The 21,932-nt window shown below is 44.7% G+C and overlaps 2 protein-coding genes across 2 annotated transcripts; one reads left to right on the top strand and one right to left on the bottom strand.

Moving 5' to 3' along the window:
• Window positions 1-2,257: 2,257 nt before the first annotated feature.
• On the bottom strand, window positions 2,258-9,350 carry msantd4 (Myb/SANT-like DNA-binding domain containing 4 with coiled-coils). Its single transcript, XM_055896693.1, has 4 exons — window positions 9,201-9,350; window positions 8,054-8,623; window positions 7,197-7,466; window positions 2,258-4,166 (listed from the first exon to the last, which is right to left on the bottom strand). The coding sequence occupies exons 2-4, from the start codon at window positions 8,387-8,389 to the stop codon at window positions 3,435-3,437; spliced, it is 1,338 nt and encodes a 445-aa protein (XP_055752668.1). The 5' UTR covers window positions 8,390-8,623; window positions 9,201-9,350; the 3' UTR covers window positions 2,258-3,434.
• aasdhppt (aminoadipate-semialdehyde dehydrogenase-phosphopantetheinyl transferase) lies at window positions 9,324-21,684 on the top strand. Its single transcript, XM_055896699.1, has 7 exons — window positions 9,324-9,783; window positions 10,344-10,575; window positions 11,390-11,511; window positions 13,033-13,194; window positions 20,709-20,777; window positions 20,902-21,067; window positions 21,218-21,684. Exons 1-6 carry the CDS (start codon window positions 9,640-9,642, stop codon window positions 21,064-21,066), a joined length of 894 nt encoding a protein of 297 aa, XP_055752674.1. The 5' UTR covers window positions 9,324-9,639; the 3' UTR covers window position 21,067; window positions 21,218-21,684.
• The last annotated feature ends 248 nt before the right edge of the window (window positions 21,685-21,932 follow it).

Here is a 21,932-nt window from a genome sequence, read left to right as displayed (position 1 = left end):
AGGTATTTTACTGGACAGATATGATAACCACTAGTTATTTTACTGGACATATATGATAACCAGCAGGTATTTTACTGGACAGATATGATAACAACTAGGTATTTTACTGGACAGATATGATAACCAGCAGGTATTTTACTGGACAGATATGATAACCAGCAGGTATTTTACTGGACAGATATGATAACCACTAGTTATTTTACTGGACATATATGATAACCAGCAGGTATTTTACTGGACAGATATGATAACAACTAGGTATTTTACTGGACAGATATGATAACCAGCAGGTATTTTACTGGACAGATATGATAACCAGCAGGTATTTTACTGGACAGATATGATAACCAGCAGGTATTTTACTGGACAGATATGATAACCAGCAGGTATTTTACTGGACAGATGTGATAACCAGCAGGTATTTTACTGGACAGATATGATAACCAGCAGGTATTTTACTGGACATATATGATAACCACTAGGTATTTTACTGGACAGATATGATAACCAGCAGGTATTTTACTGGACAGATATAAGGGACATTTTCAGTTTTTTTCACAGTTGGTGAGCCTAAGTGCTGCAAATATTTTCTATTCTACACACTTTGTTCTTTATTTAGTTATTAAACATCATTCAAGACACGTTTCACCAGTGAAAAAGCACCATTTAATCAAACATAATTTCACATTAAAAACCTAAGCCAGTCAGCAGCTGAAGCAGATCCTTTCATATAGGCTTTCCTTGCAGAAACAGACAACAGAAAATCCCAAAGTTGAACAAAAGCCTAGTCTTTGTGATTTAAACTTCCTACTCTGTGTGTGTTTGTGTGTGCGTGTGTTTATACAGTTGAAGTCAGAAGTTTACATAGTTAGGTTGGAGTCATTAAAACTTGTTTTTCAACCACTCCACTAATTTCTTGTTAACAAACTATAGTTTTGGCAAGTCGGTTAGGACATCTACTTTGTGCATGACAAATAATTTTTACAACAGTTGTTTACAGACAGATTATTTCACTGTATCACAATTCCAGTGGGTCAGAAGTTTACATACACTAAGTTGACTGTGCCTTTAAACAGCTTGGAAAATTCCAGAAAATTATGTCATGGCTTAAGGAGCTTCTGTTTGGCTAATTGATATCATTTGGCTTTGTGCTTAGGGCAATTGTCCTTCTGGAAGGTGAACCTCCGCCCCAGTCTGAGGTCCTGAGCAGTTTTTTAAAAATCAAGGATCTCGCTGCAATTTGCTCCCTTCATCTTTCCCTTGATCCTGACTAGTCTCCCAGTCCCTGCCGCTGAAAAACATCCCCACAGCATGATGCTGCCACCACCATGCTCCACCGTGGGGATGGAGCAGGGTTCCCTCCAGACATGACGCTTGAGATTCAGGACAAAGAGTACAATCTTGGTTTCATCATACCAGAGAATTTTGTTTCTCATGGTCTGAGAGTCCTTTAGGTACCTTTTGGCAAACTCCAAGCGGGCTGTCATGTGCCTTTTACTGAGGAGTGGCTTCCGTCTGGCCACTCTACCATAAAGGCCTGATTGGTGGAGTGCTGCATATGGTTGTCCTTCTGGAAGGTTCTCCAATCTCCACAGAGAAACTGGAAAGCTCTGTCAGAGTGACCATCGGGTTCTTGGTCACCTCCCTGACAAGGGACCTTATCCCCTGATTGGCCAGTTTGTCCGTGCGGCCAGCTCTAGGAAGAGTCGTGGTGGTTTCGAAATTTCGTTTAGGAATGATGGAGGCCACTGGGTTCTTGGGGACCCTCTATGCTGCAGATTCTTTTTCTGAACCCTTCCCCAGATCTGTGCCTCAACACAATACTGTCTCGGAGCAACCTCATGGCTTGGCTTTTGTTCTGACATGCACTCTTTCCCCAATCAATTGCATTTACCACAGATTGACTTCAAGTCGTTGAAACATTCCAAGGATGATCAATGGAAACAGAATGCGCCTGAGCTCAATCTCGAGTCTCAATGCAAAGGGTCTGAATACTTATGTAAATAAGATAATTATGTTGCAAACATTTCTAAAAACCTGTTTGCCCTTTGTCATTAGGTGGTATTGTGTAGATTGATGAGGAAAAACATATATTCCATCCATTCTATAACAAGACTAACGTAACAAAATGTGGAAAAAGGGAAGGGGGTCTGAAAACTTTCCAAATGCACCGTATACATCAGGTGATTTAAGTGTGAATGTGGGGGTTACACCAGATGTATTCAAAAACAGGCAGAATAAAGGAAAAAACGCCCTATTCATGTATATCCTTTATTGTGAGTCAAGGCAATGCAGAAAACATATTCCATCTCTTTTTTCCCCTCCTTCTTAAATAGTTACTCAACTCTTTCCTTGGACGACAGGTGAACCAGCAGATATATTCAACTACAGGGCTACTATAGAACACCACACAAAACATTTCATCATAGTACCAAACCACACCCACTATCAAAATAAAACAATTATAAAAGACTTAGGTTTGGAAAAATAAAGACATATGTAAGGCCTGATATGACACTGGTTGGAAAACAGTCACACATAGAGCATTTTGTGCTTTGGAGTTTACAGCTATTCTACATATGTCCACTTCCTATGCAGTACATGGATGGTACTAGTGAGCTACACACAACTTTACCAGGGACAAAACCGTTTCTCCCAGTACACAACCACTTTATACAAAACACATTGTACAGACAGATTATCTTGGTTAAAATGAACCGCTCTTTTGAATTGAAAGAATCCCTGTTAATGCAAGTCCACAGACATAACAGAATGATTGGCAGGGAGATTTTTTTAATGTGATTGGAAGAGGCTACTGAGTTTGAGTGGCAGTTTCAGTTTCAGTCTTGGTCCTGCCTCTACAGGAAATAAACCTGGATACAAATCCTCTGTCATCTACCTGGAGTTGGATGATGACACCCTGCTGATCTAAGGTCAGTTTGGTTGAGCTGTGCACCTCATTTCAACCATTGTGTATCAGACTGAACTGTAACAAGCAATTGGAGCTGTCAGAAACAGACAGGGAGGAGAGAGCCTCACTGGACCATGGAAGTGACTGCTCATATAGGCTTGTAGCTGGCCTGCCTACACTGAGATAACCCCCCTCGTTTGCTCTTCTTCCAGGCACTTCTCTCATAGATATCCTTTAATGTTCACCACATACGCTGCTTCTAAGGTTTACTATGTACATCTCTTTCTCTCAATTACCTCGTACCCCTGCATATCGACTCGGTACCTGTACCACTTGTATATAGCCAAGTTGTCGTTACTCATTGTGTATCTATGATTACGTGTTTTACTTTTCTATTTTCTTTCTCACTGCGTTGGCGGGAAGGGCCCCTAAGCATTTCACTGTTTGTCTACACCTGTTGTTTACCAAGCATGTGACAAATACAATTTGATGCTATCCTTCCTCTCTCCTTCCTCCTGCTCCCTCAGCGCCCCTGATCCTGGTGAAGCTGTATTCTCTCCTTCTCCACCTCTAGTCTCTCCCGCTCTATCTGCAGTCGTCCAGACTCAAACTTAAAGAACTGCAGCCTCTCTTTCTCTAACTGCAGTCGCTCCTTCTCCAGCCTCAGTCTCTCGCCCTCCAGATCTATCATAGAAGGCCAGGGTTTATTCTCCCTTCTCTCATTCTGTCCATCCACAGCAGAGGAAGAGGTGGTGGTAGGGGTGGAGGAAGAGGGAGGGCTTTGCTGGGGGGGAGCTGCGGCCCGTTCTGATTGGTTCATGAGCAACACCCGAAGTCGCTCTTTCTCCAGCTGCAATCTCTCTTTCTCCAGCTGCAATCTCTCTTTCTCCACATCAGACTGACTCAGTCTTTCCTTCTCCAGTAAGAGTCGCTCCCTCTCCACCGCTAGCCGCTCCGTTTCCACAGCCAGACGCTGCTTCTCAAGCTCCACACGCTGCTTCTCCAAGGCAACCAGAAGTCCCGCACTCTCGTGATTGGCTAGTCCTAAGCCAGCAAAGCCCAGTCCACCCAGGCCGGTCGATGAGAGGTCCCGATTCATTGAGGCCGCCGCCCCCTTTGATGCGCTGAGCATTCCGAACTCATCAATGTGTGAAAAGACTTCAGGGATACGTCCATCTCGCTCTCCCATGTCGGGTAGGAGGGAGGGGAAACAATCATCATCCTCTACCTCACCCTCACCACTATCACCTTCCAGCTGACAGAGACAGACAGATCATTGATATACTGATTAATATCATACACACATCCTGACACGCACACTAGTGATGCACAGGTCAGTGATTTGTTCACCCGCAATTGCTAATAACCCATTCACCACCGCCCAACTATGTGACAGTAAAAATCTGAGGGCCGCACCCGACCCTAACCAAAAATATAGAAAATGTGCTGTACAGACGTAAAGATGCGCCGCTTAGAATTGATGACATTTTAGTAGGCTATTTGTTAGTCAAAAATACCCATACTAACATGCTGTATACAATTAGTTCATTTTAGTATACTGTAAACAAACTGTATCCTTTCAGTTGAGCGTACTAGCTCGTCGCCCGTCTACCGGAAGTTGATGCTGTTGCTACGCAACCTCTTACTAGCTAGTTAGTATAACTAATTACTAGTTAGACATTTTACGACTTCGGGTGTGTTCTTAAATTCAAATCTGGAGTGCACTCGTAAATTCAGAGCGTTGTCAGATTGTCAGTTTGTAAATTCAGAGCGTTGTCAGATTGTCAGTTTGTAAATTCAGAGCGTTGTCAGATTGTCAGTTTGTAAATTCAGAGCGTTGTCAGATTGTCAGTTTGTAAATTCAGAGCGTTGTCAGATTGTCAATTTGTAAATTCAGAGCGTGTCGCTCTCGGAGCGCACACTGGACACTCAGGCCAAGGAGTAGGGTTGATTTGAGCGTTCTGACCTTACAACGGAAGTCAAGCACCCAAGCTAATGTTGGCTAGCTACTTCCATACACAAATGAGACCACTGATCATTTCTCGCCCTAGCAGAGATGGTTAGGCAGTTTAAGTTATCCAGAGCGTTGGTGACCAACTGAGCTGCTGACAATTTAATTATGCTTTTTGCTGACTTTTACTGACACCGGCCATATTCAACGGGTATTGAGCGTTCGTAAATTAATTATTCTGCGCTCTGATTCACTCAGACGAGAGTGCTCTGAAATCGGAGTAGATTGCCAGAGCGAATTTACGAAAGCACCTTAATGTCCATTGAGAACACACTAAGACTATGCCATAAAGCTAAGCTAAAAATGACGTGAATAATCAAGTCAATGTTGGGTAGTTAGTTAGCCTATAGTTATTATACTGGCATATTTAATGTTTAAGTAGCCAACTAATGTTAGCTAGCTAGCAACGTAGCGGTACATACTGCTGTAATGAAATGCTATGTGGTTCGTAAGGACAGCGTAGATAACAAATTGTCAGCCAATATAACGTGTAACGTAACTTATTTGAAAAGTCATTACTTTATTACATTCACTAATTATGACAAATGTTGAGCAAAACAATACATTTGTATCCGCTCTCGTACTTCGGCTGCATTTTCTGCCATTTTCTTCAAATCTGAAAACGATGTGAAGCCACGCCCATTTCCTGAAATGCATTATGGGCCCGAAAGTACAGAAATAGTGTCCCCTGCGTGTATACTTCATATTTTGGCGAATTTAGTACGACATCCGGGAACTTGGCATACTAACTATATCCATACTATGACCAATAACCATACTATATACTCAATTCACGTCACAAAAACTCAGCAAAAAAAGAAACGTCCCTTTTTCAGGACCCTGTCTTTCAAAGATAATTCATAAAAATCGAAATAACTTCCCAGATCTTCATTGTAAAGGGTTTAAACACTGTTTCCCATGCTTGTTCAATGAACCATAAACAATTAATGAACATGCACCTGTGGAACGATCGTTAAGACACTAACAGCTTACAGACGGTAGGCAATTAAGGAAGACAGGACGGACAGCTAATCGTCCTCGCAGTGGCAGACCACGTGTAACACCTGCACAGGATCGGTACATCCGAACATCACATCTGCAGGACAGGTACAGGATGGCAACAACAACTGCCCGATTTACAACAGGAACGCACAATCCCTCCATCAGTGCTCAGACTGTCCGCAATAGGCTGAGAGAGGCTGGCCTGAGGGCTTGTGGGCTTGTTGTTGTAGGCCTGTTGTAAGGCAGGTCCTCACCAGACATCACCGGCAACAACGCTGCCTATGTATCGTTGAAGGAATGGACGTTACACAGAGGCCTGTACTCTGGAGCGGGATCGATTTGGAGGTGGAGGGTCCATCATGGTTTGGGGCGGTGTGTGTCATCATCGGACTGAGCTTGTTTTCATTGCAGGCAATATCAACACTGGTGCGTTACAGGGAAGACATCCTCCTCCCTCATGTGGTACCCTTCCTGCAGGCTCATCCTGACATGACCCTCCAGCATGACAATGCCACCAGTCATACTGCTCATTCTGTGCGTGACTTCCTGCAAGACAGGAATGTCAGTGTTCTGCCATGGCCAGCAAAGATCCCGGCTCTCAAGCCCATTGAGCACGTCCGGGACCTGTTGGATCGGAGGGTGAGGGCTAGGGCCATTCCCCCCAGAAATGTCCAGGAACTTGCAGGTGCCTTGGAAGAGTGGGGTAACATCTCACAGCAAGAACTGACACAGTCCATGAGGAGATGCACTGCATTACTTAATGCAGCTGGTGGCCACACCAGAAACTGACTGTTACTTTCAATTTTGACCCCCCCCTTTGTTCAGGGACACATTATTCCATTTCTGTTAGTCACATGTCTATGGAACTTGTTCAGTTTATGTCTCAGTTGTTGGATCTTATGTTCATACAAATATTTACACATGTTAAGATTTCTGAAAATAAACACAGTTGACAGTGAGAGGGCGTTTCTTTTTTTGCTGAGTTTAGTACAGTTAGTATGAGTATTCGAACACAGCCCTTGTCTTTCTTGCCTCAGTGGATTGACTTTTTCTGCCCAAGTTCCCAAAATCATTTGGCAATTGCCGTGTATTTGGCATTCCACAGAACTAAAGCTTAGGCTACGCACTAACACCAGATAAAAACAAATATAAATGTAGCCTATGGATATCGATTGCGCAATAATTCTACAATTATGGATTTTTTTTATGAATCATGTTCCCTTTATTCAACTCACAAATCAATAACGCACACACAAACACATGGATCCTCACCCTGTATCCATTGGCCTCCTCCTCCAGCTTAACCCCCGTAGACATCGAGTGTCCGCTGGGCTCTCCAAGATCCGCCAGGTCCTGCCAGTCGCACTGGGACTCCTTGGGAAAGCCAGAGAGGTCGAGCGACTGATCCCCTGAACCCAGTGAGGCGTCGTGTTCAGGGGAGGACGGATCATACTCTGCCTTCAGCCCTGTGGAGAGAGACAGCTCAGCACGGAGCTGCTTCCTCTTCATTAGCGACCGCCAGTCCAGGTAACGCCGCTTCACCTGGAACCACACACACAACCATTACAAACAGCGGTGATGCTTCAGGAAGTTTAGGTAAAATCGGCACTGGGAAGTGGTAGCCCAAAGGAACTCCTTCGGGTGAATTAAACTATTGAAATGCAGCCCTTAAACGTAGGATACAAACTCTTTTTAGTGTTATGTTTGATGCCACCTAAAGTGAGGGCAAAGAGAGAGAACCACTACAAATTATCAATAACCCAAACAAGTCTATAATAAATAAAAATACTAAATATGTTCCAACTTCCCCTGGTCTCCCAACAGTATATGATTAAAGTAGGAAGCCCAAGTTTCAATAGGCGATAAGATATGAATGTGTCATAAAAGGAGTGAGGATATTTGGGCTTGCGAAGCAGTTTTATGCCATGACAATGGGAGCTGAGAATTATGAGGTTTTTACACCACTTGTCTCTGGAAGAAATTATGAATCCTCATTGTCCAAGACCAAGTCAAGACGGAGTACAAATGTATCCGATACGAGACACTCAATGTGGTCTAGAGATCAGACTCGAGTGCCACAAAACTGTTTTAGAACATCATTTGTCACTATGGAAGCCCCCTCCACACACCTCTGAAGCTGTGCGTAGTTCACCCTCTCCCAGTGCGTTGACGCCTCCTGCTACCTCCTCCCAGGCTCGTCTCTTCAGCTCGTTGATGGCGGTGTTCTGCTGGCGGGAGAACAGCACGTCTCGTCGCTTGTGGATCTCCCGGATCAGCGTCTGCGTCTCACGAACGCTGTAGTTACTCTTCCTCTTCCTCTTCAGGTGTTTCATTTGCAGGAAATCCAGCCTGGCGGTCAGGAGAGGTGCGCACGCAGATGGCGAGAGAGAGAGATCAAGGAGGGATGGAGATAGGGATGGAGAGACAGAAGTCTTACAGAGGGACTCTGAAATGGAGAAGGACATAATTGGGCAGAAGCATAGAGAAGTGTGAAAGAGGGAGGGATGAAAGGGGGGGAGATACAGAGAGAGCAGTCAGGCTGTAGATCGCTGGATGAAGGACTGCTGTTGAGAAGAATCCCACTGTGCTGCCTCAGGTGACACTCCCTTAGTTCACTCAAAGGTCACACAAAATAGGTAAGTGCTACAGCAGATGTGTTCTCCGGCAACCAGAGCACCAGGACAGGGCTCAGCTTCCTCCTGAAAGACGAACACAGAGCAACCACAGAACGATTAGTTGATTCAAACTAGTGGTAAACTTATCTTCAATAGAACTCAAAACGGGTCTGTTCTTTATCTGTCACAGGACAAGTGAATGCTTTGACAGACCCAAGACTGCATGTGTAAGAAGACTGCTGTGTATTTAACCTGCTGAGTATCGCAAAAGCAAAGATTTGCTTGCAGGTAACCATAATTTCAAACCATGCCACAACCTTGGTTCTTTTTCATTTATTTGGGCCCACGATTGACGATGGGGAACAGATAGCTATCATATCTGTCTCTATTTTCTGAGGTGAGACGGGGATCAGGATAGGTTCCAGTCTGGACTATGTAAAAACTCAGTGCAGTGCTTTGCATTGCGCTTTTTGTGAAACGCATCAGCTAGCTTGGTAATGTAGCATAATCGGCGGTGTTTGTGGAACCGATAGCTAGCTAGCACACCAGCACGTTTGCACCGTAAAAACTATAATCCCCACATATCCTTTATATTGAGCCAACATGGTCACGCTCTCCCACGTAATGTAATGCTATTTATGATCATCGTAAAATAACTCACCTTATCAATCGTAGAGAATAAATCAGATGCTCATCAACGCCAAAATCTGAATCGGAAAGACACCTTTTGGCGACGCACCATAAACATCCTACCCATTGGTCCCTTCATTGCCACGCCCACTTTTGACGTGTCACGTCCCACCAGTTTTTCCGGGTGTGGGTCCGCGGTCGTGTTGTTATAGCTAGCATGTTCTTAAAGTGAAGCAAACACTATAGCTCAGGAGGTGACACTTATCAAGTTATCATGCGTTGCTAGCTAACTATGTTTTTTGGTTTGCGGCATTTGTAGTGCCTACAATACCGACACACTTACCTCACAGTTAACAGTTAGCTAGCTAATCCACAAAAGCGGTCAGTGTTATCCAGCTGCATTACGAGAGGTAACGTTAGCTTAAAGCGGAACGTCGGTCTACCGGTTCTTAGCTCTGAAACTGGCCGTCATGGGAGGCGTTCGCTGGGCGTTCCGGTGTGGCTCGTGGACGCCGACCCGGTCCGAGTGGCTGTTGGCGGCCCGGTGTGTGCAGCGCGAAGAGAAAGAGCGAATCGGACAGTTCATGTTTGCCAAAGATGCCAAATCAGCTATGGTGCGTTGACTGTTATTCCGATAGAAAGTAATCACTGTGCCACGTTCTCCCTTGATTATCAAATAGCAATTTCCACGTTCTAGGTTTTTGTCACTTCCCAGCAGTTACACACCTGATTCTGCTAATTATCAGGCCTTGGTTAACCATGTCAGGCAAGGCTGAGACTGGGACACATAAGGCTCAAAAGTACGTTGAATTGGTGGGGAAAACTCCAACTGGGAGGTGTGATCAATGTCAGGAGGAGATGGAGGTAGTGGAACATGTTCTATTTCAGTGCCATTAAATATGGGAGGGAAAGGGAGCGATTTGTTATTAGAGTTGAGGAGTAATGGGGTTGAAGAGAAAATATTAAGTGAACTACTGGTGAAATCTCCTGGGGACCTAGTATTTCATTATTTAATTTGTTTCCTTAGGGAGATGAGAATATTGGGTAGGATTTAGTTGGTTGCCAACCGCCAAAACTATCCACAGAAGAAGATAACGACGCTTCAGAGTTACCGTTCACTGGAGAGAGGAGAGGCAGCACCCTTATTGACACTCCTTTTAACCTGCTCTTCCAGGCTGGCAGGTTGTTGTTGAGGAGGTTGGTGTGTGACAGGATGGGTGTTCCCTGGGCTGACATCCGCTTAGAGCGTTCTCCCAAAGGAAAGCCCTACCTGGCCAACCCAGCCTGCTCCAGCCATGAATCTGTGGACTGGAGTTTTAACATCTCCCACCAGGGTGACTACGCTGTGCTGGCTGCAGAGCAGAGGCTGCAGGTCGGGGTGGATGTGATGAAGACCACCATGCCAGGTGTGTGTGTATCAGCACGTTCTTTAGTGCTTTGATGTGTCAGTTTGATTAAATAAGCAGCATTGAGAAGAGCTCACTCTGGCAGTAAACTGTCTTACTACATCCTGAACCCTCTCCCTCTCTCCTGTTTGTGTGAGAGAGAAGTAACCCTTCAATCCTGTCTAACTCCCCTGCCTGAGTCTTTCTATTTCACCCTTCTAACCAAATCTCATTTGGCGTCCTCCTCTCCAAGCCTTCAGGACGCTAATCTGCTAACCCAGTCCTGTCACTCACCCAGACCTTCTCCCAAATCCCTCTTTAAATAGGCCTAGACCTCTTCATCTGAAAGGGTTGAGCGTTCTACGTAGCCTCATTCTCTTAAGGATGGCGATACCTTAAAGCACATACTTATCTTACACATTGCCCCTCAGGGAGAATAGCTAGCTAGGCACTTTATTAAACCTTATAGATGGGCTGTCATTCACAAATCCCTAAATCCATTTTACAAAGTTGTCTAAAGGAAGTTGGCTGCAGTTCCTTTCTTTACCACATGATGCCACTGTTGTCTTTCATATTCCCTGAGAGTGATTTGACAGTGCTCTATCACAGGGATCTCCTGCCGATTCCCATTCCGTCTATGTTTAAAGATGGTTGTAGGAGAGAAAGTGATGATCCCAAACAAAGTAGGATAGTGTGTGTTGCTTTTCTCTCCATTTTCAACCTCTTCTCCCTCAACTGTTTCCTTATTGTCAGAGCTCAAACCCTTAGGTTTGTGTTTATTTTATTATTAAAAATGTTTTCATTGCACCCTCCCTCTCCCTCCCTCTGTCTCCAGGTAGCAGTTCTGTGCCAGAGTTTTTCCGTATCATGACGAGGCAGTTTACTGATTATGAGTGGAGTGTTATCCGCAGAGCAGGATCGGAATGGGAGCAACTGACCATGTTCTACAGACACTGGGTAACCATCACTCTCACGTCCATGGTGACGCTTGGCACGCTTGACTTGCACACTGAGTCATACACATTACATGCAGGTCCTCCCCAATTAATTGAGCTGCTCAGTCGAGAAGTTGTCAGATTGAGAGAGCGGCACAAAGGACATTAAGTACTGGTATCATTGCCGTTGACTAATCTTAGTGCTTTCCCGTTGCCATAGTGACTTGCCTTGTAATTGTGTTACTGTGGCTTGCCCTCGTGTAACAAGGTTTGTTTGACTTCAGAGACACATCCACACACACCATGATCATCACACACAGAACCCTGTGTCAATGCCTGGGACAGGGAAAGTTTTCAACCTGATAAGTGATGATTTTGAATGCCTTATGGTTACACCAATGGTTGTTCGCCATTTAAAATGATTTGTGTACAGGCAGTGCCTTCAGAAAGTATTCACACCCCTTGACTGTTACACATTTTGTGTTACAGCCTGAATTCAAAGTGGATTACATTTTTTATTCCCCCTCACACAGTACACCCAGTATCCCCCCCCCCCATATAATGACAAAGTGTAATTAATAACTTCACCATGCTCAAAGGGATATTCAGTGTCTCCTTTTTTGTTGTTTACCCATTACCAATAGGTGCCCTTCTTTGCGAGTCATTGGGAAACCTCCCAGGTCTTTGTGGTTGAATCAGTGTTTGAAATTCATAGTGAGTAGACTTATGTGACTCGTTAAGCAAATTTGTACCCCTGAACTTATTTAGGCTTGACATAACAAACGGTTTGAATACTTATTGACTCGCCATTTAAAGCTTTTCATTTTTTATTATTTTAAAAACGTAATTCCACTTTGACATTATGGGGTATTGTGTGTAGGCCAGTGACACAATCTCAATTTAATGAAGTTATATTCAGGCTTTAACGCAAACATTTTTGGAAAAAGTCAAGGGGTGTGAGTACTTTCTGAAGGCATTATATAATTAAGCAATAAGGCCAGAGAATGTGTGGTATATGGCCAATATACCTTGGCTAAGGACTGTTCATGGGGCGGCAGGTAGCCTAGTGGTTAGAGCGTTGAACTTGTAACCGAAAGGTTGCAAGGTCAGCTCGGGGATTCGACAACGTTCAAATCTGTTGTTCTGCCCCTGAACAAGGCAGTTAACCCACTGTTCCTAGGCCGTCATTGAAAATAAGAATTTGTTCTTAACTGACTTGCCTAGTTAAATAAAGGTGCAATAAAAATAAGCGTAACGTGGAGTGCCTGGACACAGCCTTTAGCCGTGGTATATTGGCAATATACCACAAACCCCTGAGGTGCCTTATTGCTATTATAAACTGTGGTTACTAACGTAATTAGAGCAGTAAAAAAGTTGTCATACACGTAGTATACCACGGCTGTCAGCCAATCAGCATTCAGGGCTCAAATCACCCAGTTTCTTATCTCACTTGTACACAATAAGAGTAATTTAACTCTATTCTTTTTACACTACTCTTCATCTGATATTTTTGTGGCTCTGGTTATCTTTCCTGTCCGTCAAGGCATTGAAGGAAAGTTTCATCAAGGCGATTGGCACAGGGCTGGGCTTTAATCTACAGAGGGCGGAGTTTCACCTGTCACCTGAGCCAATTGCAGAGGGCAAGGTGTGTCGCCGGACCACAATGCACCTGGATGAGGAAGAAGAGGAGGTCTGGACCTTCGAGGTGAGCAGGGTCCAGTGGAGAGACGGAAAAAGGAGCAGGAAGAGTAAACAAAGTTCAAGAGTGTCCAACCATCTCCCGCCTGTATCTGTGTGTCCAGCCATCTCCCGCCTGTTTCTGTGTGTCCAGCCATCTCCCGCCTGTTTCTGTGTGTCCAGCCATCTCCCGCCTGTTTTTGTGTGTCCAGCCATCTCCCGCCTGTTTTTGTGTGTCCAGCCATCTCCCGCCTGTTTTTGTGTGTCCAGCCATCTCCCGCCTGTTTCTGTGTGTCCAACACACTATCACAGATTGTTGTGAAATGGACACAATTTTCTTGTTGTGGCTAATGTTAGCTAGGTTAGGGGTTAAGGTTAGGTTTGAGGGGTAGGGTTAGCTAACATGCTAGCTAAGTAGTTAAAAAGTAGTAAGTAGTTGCTAAAATGCTGAAGTTAGCCATCATTTGATTCAAACAAGCATTGTTTGGGTTATTTGACCTTCCGGTTATACGCTCACCCATCCTCCCCGCTGGTTTCTGTCTTAAATAACCTACTGCCTTCATCAGTGATTGAACTGCGCTGTATACAAAATCACGTGGTGAACATGAACATTTGTAAAAATGTCACACTTATGCGAAATTCGTATTTCACTGTAATTTGTGATAGTGGGTTGATGTATTACAGACACGCTAAGCAGCAGGTGGTTTATAGTAATCTTTTTGGCAGCAGCTCAAATGCCGTTCCAATTCCACTAACAGCAGCTTAGCAGAGGGTCTCTTTAGCAGCTGTAGCTTACTCTATCAAATTTCAATTTAATCATTTCGCTTTACCGTTACCCACTAAAACTAATGCTACCCTGCTCCAATTTCATCAGTTAGCTTTAGAGTTACCCACTAAAGCTATTGCTATCCTTATTGCATTTCAGAACCACTAACGACAGATTAGCAAGGTCTTGTTAGCGGCTAATACATCGTATGGCTATCTCTTTATGATTGCTATCTTAGCATACGCACAAATGTGTACTCTGGCCCTCTCTCTTTCTCGGAGTCTTTAAATTCTCCAACAATGTAACCTTGAAAGAATGTGTAAAGTACTTTTCTAGGAAATACTGGGGACCGTTACCTAGGATGCTCTCAGTACCTCTCACACCAAGGCTTTAGAGTTGTAAAAAGTGACCTCTTTATTTAGTCTCCTTTCCTCATCTCCCTCTTTTCACCCACACTAGTCTGAAGAAATACTGTATGTCAGGGGAAAGCAGTATTGTGGAAACCTATTGTTGGGTTGGATCTGACCTATAAAGCTGAAAATTATTAATGGTCAATCACAGAATCCGCTCTGTCCTCTCTGCACTGGTTTGTCGGGCTAATGGTGTTTCTGTTGTGACACTTCTGCCTCCAGAGAATAGCAACATACCTACAGTATTGATTGCCAGCTCAGGGACAGTACAGCTAAGCTGTGGATCTGCTGCAGAGATGTTTTCTAAATGGAAGCGGGAGGGAAGGATGGACGGAGGCAGTGAGGGAGCTAGGGAGGACTGGGAGAAAACTAACTGCCCAATTTCGGGAGCACCGGAGAGACCAGGTTTCAGTACTGGATCACGGAGAGACCATGTATCAGTACTGGATCACGGAGAGACCAGGTTTCAGTACTGGAGCACCGGAGAGACCAGGTTTCAGTACTGGAGCACCGGAGAGACCAGGTTTCAGTACTGGAGCACCGGAGAGACCAGGTTTCAGTACTGGATCACCGGAGAGACCAGGTTTCAGTACTGGAGCACCGGAGAGACCAGGTTTCAGTACTGGAGCACCGGAGAGACCAGGTTTCAGTACTGGAGCACCGGAGAGACCAGGTTTCAGTACTGGAGCACCGGAGAGACCAGGTTTCAGTACTGGAGCACCGGAGAGACCAGGTTTCAGTACTGGAGCACCGGAGAGACCAGGTTTCAGTACTGGAGCACCGGAGAGACCAGGTTTCAGTACTGGAGCACCGGAGAGACCAGGTTTCAGTACTGGAGCACCGGAGAGACCAGGTTTCAGTACTGGAGCACCGGAGAGACCCGGTTTCAGTACTGGAGCACCGGAGAGACCAGGTTTCAGTACTGGAGCACCGGAGAGACCAGGTTTCAGTACTGGAGCACCGGAGAGACCAGGTTTCAGTACTGGAGCACCGGAGAGACCAGGTTTCAGTACTGGAGCACCGGAGAGACCAGGTTTCAATACTGGAGCACCGGAGAGACCAGGTTTCAGTACTGGAGCACGGAGAGACCATGTATCAGTACTGGATCACGGAGAGACCATGTATCAGTACTGGATCACGGAGAGACCAGGTTTCAGTACTGGAGCACCGGAGAGACCAGGTTTCAGTACTGGAGCACCGGAGAGACCAGGTTTCAGTACTGGAGCACCGGAGAGACCAGGTTTCAGTACTGGAGCACCGGAGAGACCAGGTTTCAGTACTGGAGCACCGGAGAGACCAGGTTTCAGTACTGGAGCACCGGAGAGACCAGGTTTCAGTACTGGAGCACCGGAGAGACCAGGTTTCAGTACTGGAGCACCGGAGAGACCAGGTTTCAGTACTGGAGCACCGGAGAGACCAGGTTTCAGTACTGGAGCACCGGAGAGACCAGGTTTCAGTACTGGAGCACCGGAGAGACCAGGTTTCAGTACTGGATCACGGAGAGACCAGGTTTCAGTACTGGATCACGGAGAGACCAGGTTTCAGTACTGGATCACGGAGAGACCAGGTTTCAGTACTGGATCACGGAGAGACCAGGTTTCAGTACTGGAGCACCGGAGAGACCAGGTTTCAGTACTGGAGCACCGGAGAGACCAGGTTTCAGTACTGGAGCACCAGAGAGACCAGGTTTCAGTACTGGAGCACCGGAGAGACCAGGTTTCAGTACTGGATCACGGAGAGACCAGGTTTAAGTACTGGAACCAAGGGATTAAAATCATCACGTTTGGACCTTTCGCTGTTGGTTGGGTCATGTGCACACACACACACATACCTTTTGCCTGAGTGAGCAACAGAAGAGATCATGTCCTTGTCTCCCCCCTCCCTCACTGCCATTTTGCTCAGAGTAATGAGAAACAACTAGGATGCTAGACTTCACATCTGATAAGGTCTGCAGAATGAATGTTTTTTCCAGATAGGCTGAATAACTGCAGAAACACTTGTCACACACACACACACACATTCAGCATCACATCATCACCTATTAAGATACATACATACATACATACATACATACATACATACATACATACATACATACATACATACATACATACATACATACATACATACATACAGTACCAGTCAAAAGTTTGGACACACCTACTCATTCCAGGGTTTTTCTTTATTTTTACTATTTTCTAACATTGTAGAATAATAGTGAAGACATCAACTATGAAATAACACAAATGGAATCATGTAGTAACCAAAAAAGTGTTAAACAAATCAAAATATATTTACCTACACTTTGCCTTGATGACTGCACACTCTTGGCATCCTCTTAACCAGGTAGTCACCTGGAATGCATTTCAATTAACAGGTGTGCCTTGTTAAAAGTTAATTTGTGGAATTTCTTTCCTTAATGCGTTTGAGTCAATCATTTGTGTTGTAACTGGTATACAGAAGATAGCCCTATTTGGTAAAAGACCAAGTCCATATTATGGCAGGAACAGCTCATATAAGCAAAGAGAAATGACAGTCCATCATTACTTTAAGACAGGAAGGTCAGTCAATATGGAAATCTTTGAAAAGATTCAAGTGCAGTCGCAAAAACCATCAAGCGCTATGATGAAACTGGCTCTCATGAGGACCGCCACAGGAAAGGAAGACCCAGAATTACCTCTGCTGCAGAGGATACGTTCATTAGAGTTAACTGCACCTCAGATTGCAGCCCAAATAAATTCTTCACATAGTTCAAGTTACACACATCTCAACATCACCTGATCAGAGGAGGCTGCGTGAATCAGGCCTTCATGGTCGAATTGCTACAAAGAAACCACCACTAACGGTCAATAAGAAGAAGAGACTTGCTTGGGCCAAGAAACACGAGCAATTGACATTAGACCGGTGGAAATCTGTCCTTTGGTCTGAAGAGTCCAAATTTGAGATTTTTGGTTCTAACCGCCGTGTCTTTGTAAGACGTAGAGTAGGTGAACGGATGATCTCCGCATATGTGGTTCCCACTGTGAAGCATGTAGGAAGAGGTGTGATGGTGTTGGGGTGCTTTGCTGGTGACACTGACATTGCTTTTATTTAGAATTCAAGGCACACTTAACCAGTATGGCTGCAGCAATACGCCATTCCATCTGGTTTGCACTTAGTGGGGGCTATCATTTGTTTTTCAACAGGACAATGACCCAACACACCTCCAGGCTGTGTAAGGGCTATTTGACCAAGAAGGAGAGTGGAGTGCTGCATCAGATGACCTGGCCTCTACAATCACCTGACCTCAACCAAATTGAGATGGTTTTGGATGAGTTGGACCGCAGAGTGAAGGAAAAGCAGCCAACAAACGCTCAGCAAATGTGGGAACTCCTTCAAGACTGGTGGAAAAGCATTCCAGGTGAAGCTGGTGGAGAGAATGCCAACAGTTTGCAAAGCTGTCGTCAAGGCAAAGGATGGCTACTTTGAAGAATTTCAAATATAAAATGTTATATTTTGATTACTACATCATTCCATATGTGTTGTTTCATGGTTTTGATGTCTTCATTTTTATTCTACAATGTAGAAGATAGTAAAAATAATGAAAAACCATTGAATGAGTAGGTGTGTCCAAACTTTTGACTGGTATTGTTTGTATGTATGTGTACACACACGCACACTCAATTAACATACAGATGAGGCAAGCAGCAGTTCTGACCTGGTGCCCTCTGAGAGCTGCGTATTGATTGGCTGGCTTAATGAGTTGGCAACCAAGGTCTTTCCACTTCCTGGTGACCCTGTGTAATGTCACGACCCCATTGTGTTATGAGGTCATGACATTTGGTAGTGAGGGAATTAACAAGAGGGCTCACGTACACAGAAACACATACAGGGTTCTTTACAACTCATACATGTACAGTCGTGGCCAAAAGTTTTGAGAATGACACAAATATTAGTTTTCACAAAGTTTGCTGCTTCAGTGTCTTTAGTAATTTTTGTCAGATCTTACTATGGAATACTGAAGTATAATTACAAACATTTCATAAGTGTCAAAGCTTTTAGTGACAATTACATGAAGTTGATTCAAAGAGTTAATATTTGCAGTGTTGACCCTTCTTTTTCAAGACCTCTGCAATCCGCCCTGGCATGCTGTCAATTAACTTCTGGGCCACATCCTGACTGATGGCAGCCCATTCTTGCATAATCAATGCTTGGAGTTTGTCATAATTCGTGGGTTTTTGTTTGTCCACCCGCCTCTTGAGGATTGACCCCAAGTTCTCAATGAGATTAAGGTCTGGGGAGTTTCCTGGCCATGGACTCAAAATATTGATGTTTTGTTCCCCGAGCCACTTAGTTATCACTTTTGCCTTATGGCAAGGTGCTCCATCATGCTGGAAAAGGCATTGTTCGTCACCAAACGGTTCCTGGGTGGTTGAGAGAAGTTGCTCTCGGAGGATGTGTTGATACCATTCTTTATTCATGGCTGTGTTCTTAGGAAAAATTGTGAGTGAGCCCACTCCCTTGGCTGAGAAGCAACCCCACACATGAATGGTCTCAGGATGCTTTACTGTTGGCATGACACAGGACTGATGGTAGCGCTCACCTTGTCTTCTCCAGACAAGCTTTTTTGCGGATGCCCCAAACAATCGGAAAGGGGATTCATCAGAGAAAATGACTTTACCCCAGTCCTCAGCAGTCCAAACCCTGTACCTTTTGCAGAATATCAGTCTGTCCCTGATGTTTTTCCTGGAGAGAAGTGGCCTCTTTGCTGCCCTTCTTGACACCAGGCCATCCTCCAAAAGTCTTCGCCTCACTTTGCGTGCAGATGCACTCACACCTACCTGCTGCCATTCTTGAGCAAGCTCTGTACTGATGGTGCCCCGATCCCGCAGCTGAATCAACTTTAGGAGACGGTCCTGGCGCATGCTGGACTTTCTTGGGCGCCCTGAAGCCTTCTTCACAACAATTGAACTGCTCTCCTTGAAGTTCTTGATGATCCGATAAATGGTTGATTTAGGTGCAATCTTACTGGCAGCAATATCCTTGCCTGTGAAGTCCTTTTTGTGCAAAGCAATGATGACGGCACGTGTTTCCGTGCAGGTAACCATGGTTGACAGAGGAAGAACAATGATTCCAAGCACCACCCTCCTTTTGAAGCTTTCAGTCTGTTATTAGAACTCAATCAGCATGACAGAGGGATCTCCAGCCTTGTCCTTGTCAACACTCACACCTGTGTTAACGAGAGAATCACCGACATGATGTCAGCTGGTCCTTTTGTTGTAGGGCTGAAATGCAGTGGAAATGTTTTTTGGGGATTCAGTTCATTTGCATGGCGAAGAGGGACTTTGCAATTAATTGCAATTCATCTGATTACTCTTCATAACATTCAAATATGCAAATTGACATCATACAAACTGAGGCAGCAGACTTTGTGGAAATTAATATTTGTGTCATTCTCAAAACTTTTGGCCACGACTGTACACACACACTGTCACAATTATTTCACTCTTACCAGACAGTTAGAATCAGATTGAATCCGCAGTAGGGGAAACAGCGCCCCTGTCTGCCACACAGCCGTTACTGTTTTTGTTTTGTTTACAATGATGTCTGGGCGAGAAAAAGTATTTGTTTTCAGTGACTTCTCTGCATTGCAAACAGATGTTGCAGGGAGTCATCCGTCCATTAAGAACATGAGATATAGATGGAGGATCTTAATTTGATCCAGTTTGCTCCTGCAAGAAAATAATCCTGCAGCAACAGGAAATGTGGATTATAATTAATGGACATTTTTGCAGTGGTTGATACATTTTTCGAAAGGGAAAATTTAAAGTAAAAAATTTCAAGGTGCAAATTACAAACTTCAGAAGCCTTTTTAAACCACAAATGCACTACATGTTTTAAATGTCCTACATTGCAGGAAAGTTCTCACGCTACAGGGTGATTAAATGTTAGATCCTACATCTGTAACCTCCCTTTAACAAGTAAAGGAGCGAGGCTATTTTCTCCTTTCAATCTGCTCTCCCCTCTGTCTCCCCGGGGCGAGGCGTCCAGTACTCCTGGAAGGCAGTGTGATGGAGATTGCTTGTCTGGGATGGACACAACTCCCCGAATGAGCCTATGACTAGGGCCAACTGTGTGGAATGAAAGAGAGAGAGAGGGGAACCGCGATGATGAACAGCCAGTATTAGGACACTGATGTGTTAGAACGGGGAGAGGAGAGTTTGTGTGTGTGTGTGTGGCCGGCTGCATGCGTGATCCTTTCAGTAAACGAGATCTATTTGTCACCTTAACCACTCTTATAAGTCAACACCTATAACCTCATGCTGTTTGTATGTTGTGTGTATTTCATGTAAACGTGTGTGTTTACCTGCTCCTGTCCTCTTTCAGGAGACTGTATTGGGGAATGACCACCATGTTGCTGTGGCACTGGGACCCAGCCATACAGTCAGATCTCTGGTGAGTCGTGTGTGTGTGTGCGTGTGCGTGTGTGTGTGGGGGAGGGAGGGAATGTAAGTGAGTCTGTGTGCTGGAGAAAACCCCCCACAATGAAGTAGATTTCTAACCTCTCCTTTTTCCTCAGCCCCCCCCTGCCCTCACCTATCCTCCCCCCTCCTTCACCTTTCTCTCCTTCAGTGACCTCATCAGCATGGCCACACCCCTCTTTGAAGAAGACTCCGCCTACTGGGAGAACTTCCAGAAAAAGGCTGAAGCCCCGGAAAGACAAAGACTCACAGCTACAGTATGAGGTAGACAGGTTAGGTTAGGACTGTGGGTAGAGTAATCTGATCCTAGATCTGTGGTTAGTGGCGACGTGTACCTGACCGTGGAGAAAAAAAAGTGAGGTGGAGTGGTCAAAGGGCAGACAGGTGATGTCACTCCTGTTGATCTCCATGCAGGACCGTACAGGAACAGTCGGTGAACAGCAGGGTTGGTGTGATGGAGGCATCTGGAGGAGCTGGCCACTCTGACAACAAATCAGACTTAAGCATTGAAATAATGTTGGTCCTCAGACCCACCCAGAGTCAATGTGTTATCCAAATGCCAGTGATGAAAAGGGTTCCATGACTGCAAATTGCTCTTAATCATGGTATTGGATGATAATAAAGCCACCACAGTAATACTATTTAAGGTGTGTGTGTGTGTGTGTGTGTGTGTGTGTGTGTGTGTGTGTGTGTGTGTGTGTGTGTGTGTGTGTGTGTGTGTGTGTGTGTGTGTGTGTGTGTGTGTGTGTGTGTGTGTGTGTGTGTGTGTGTGTTGATTTTGTAGGTTCCAATCACCTGAATTGATTGTAGTCATCTGTCATTACTACAGTGTTGTTGACCAACCTCCCTGTAATGTGATTAAAGGTTTGTATGGCTTCTTATCATAGGCTTTTCTGACATTCCATATTCATTCATGTTCATTTTAGTGACCCTGTATGACTCAGTTGGTTGGGAATGGTGCTTTCACCGCCAGGGTTGTGGGTTCGATTCCCGGGGCCACCTATATGTCAAGTTGCTTTGGATAAAACGTCTGCTAAATGGCATGTATACAGTACAAAAATATACAGTACCACTCAATTTTGGACACACCTACTCATTCCAGGGTTTTTCTTTGTTTTTAATATTTTCT

The sequence above is a fragment of the Salvelinus fontinalis genome, chromosome 33 (assembly GCF_029448725.1).
Source record: "Salvelinus fontinalis isolate EN_2023a chromosome 33, ASM2944872v1, whole genome shotgun sequence".
Taxonomy (NCBI): Eukaryota; Metazoa; Chordata; class Actinopteri; order Salmoniformes; family Salmonidae; genus Salvelinus; species Salvelinus fontinalis.
Note: the sequence above shows the minus strand (reverse complement) of the source record. Positions and strands in the feature narration are given on the sequence as shown.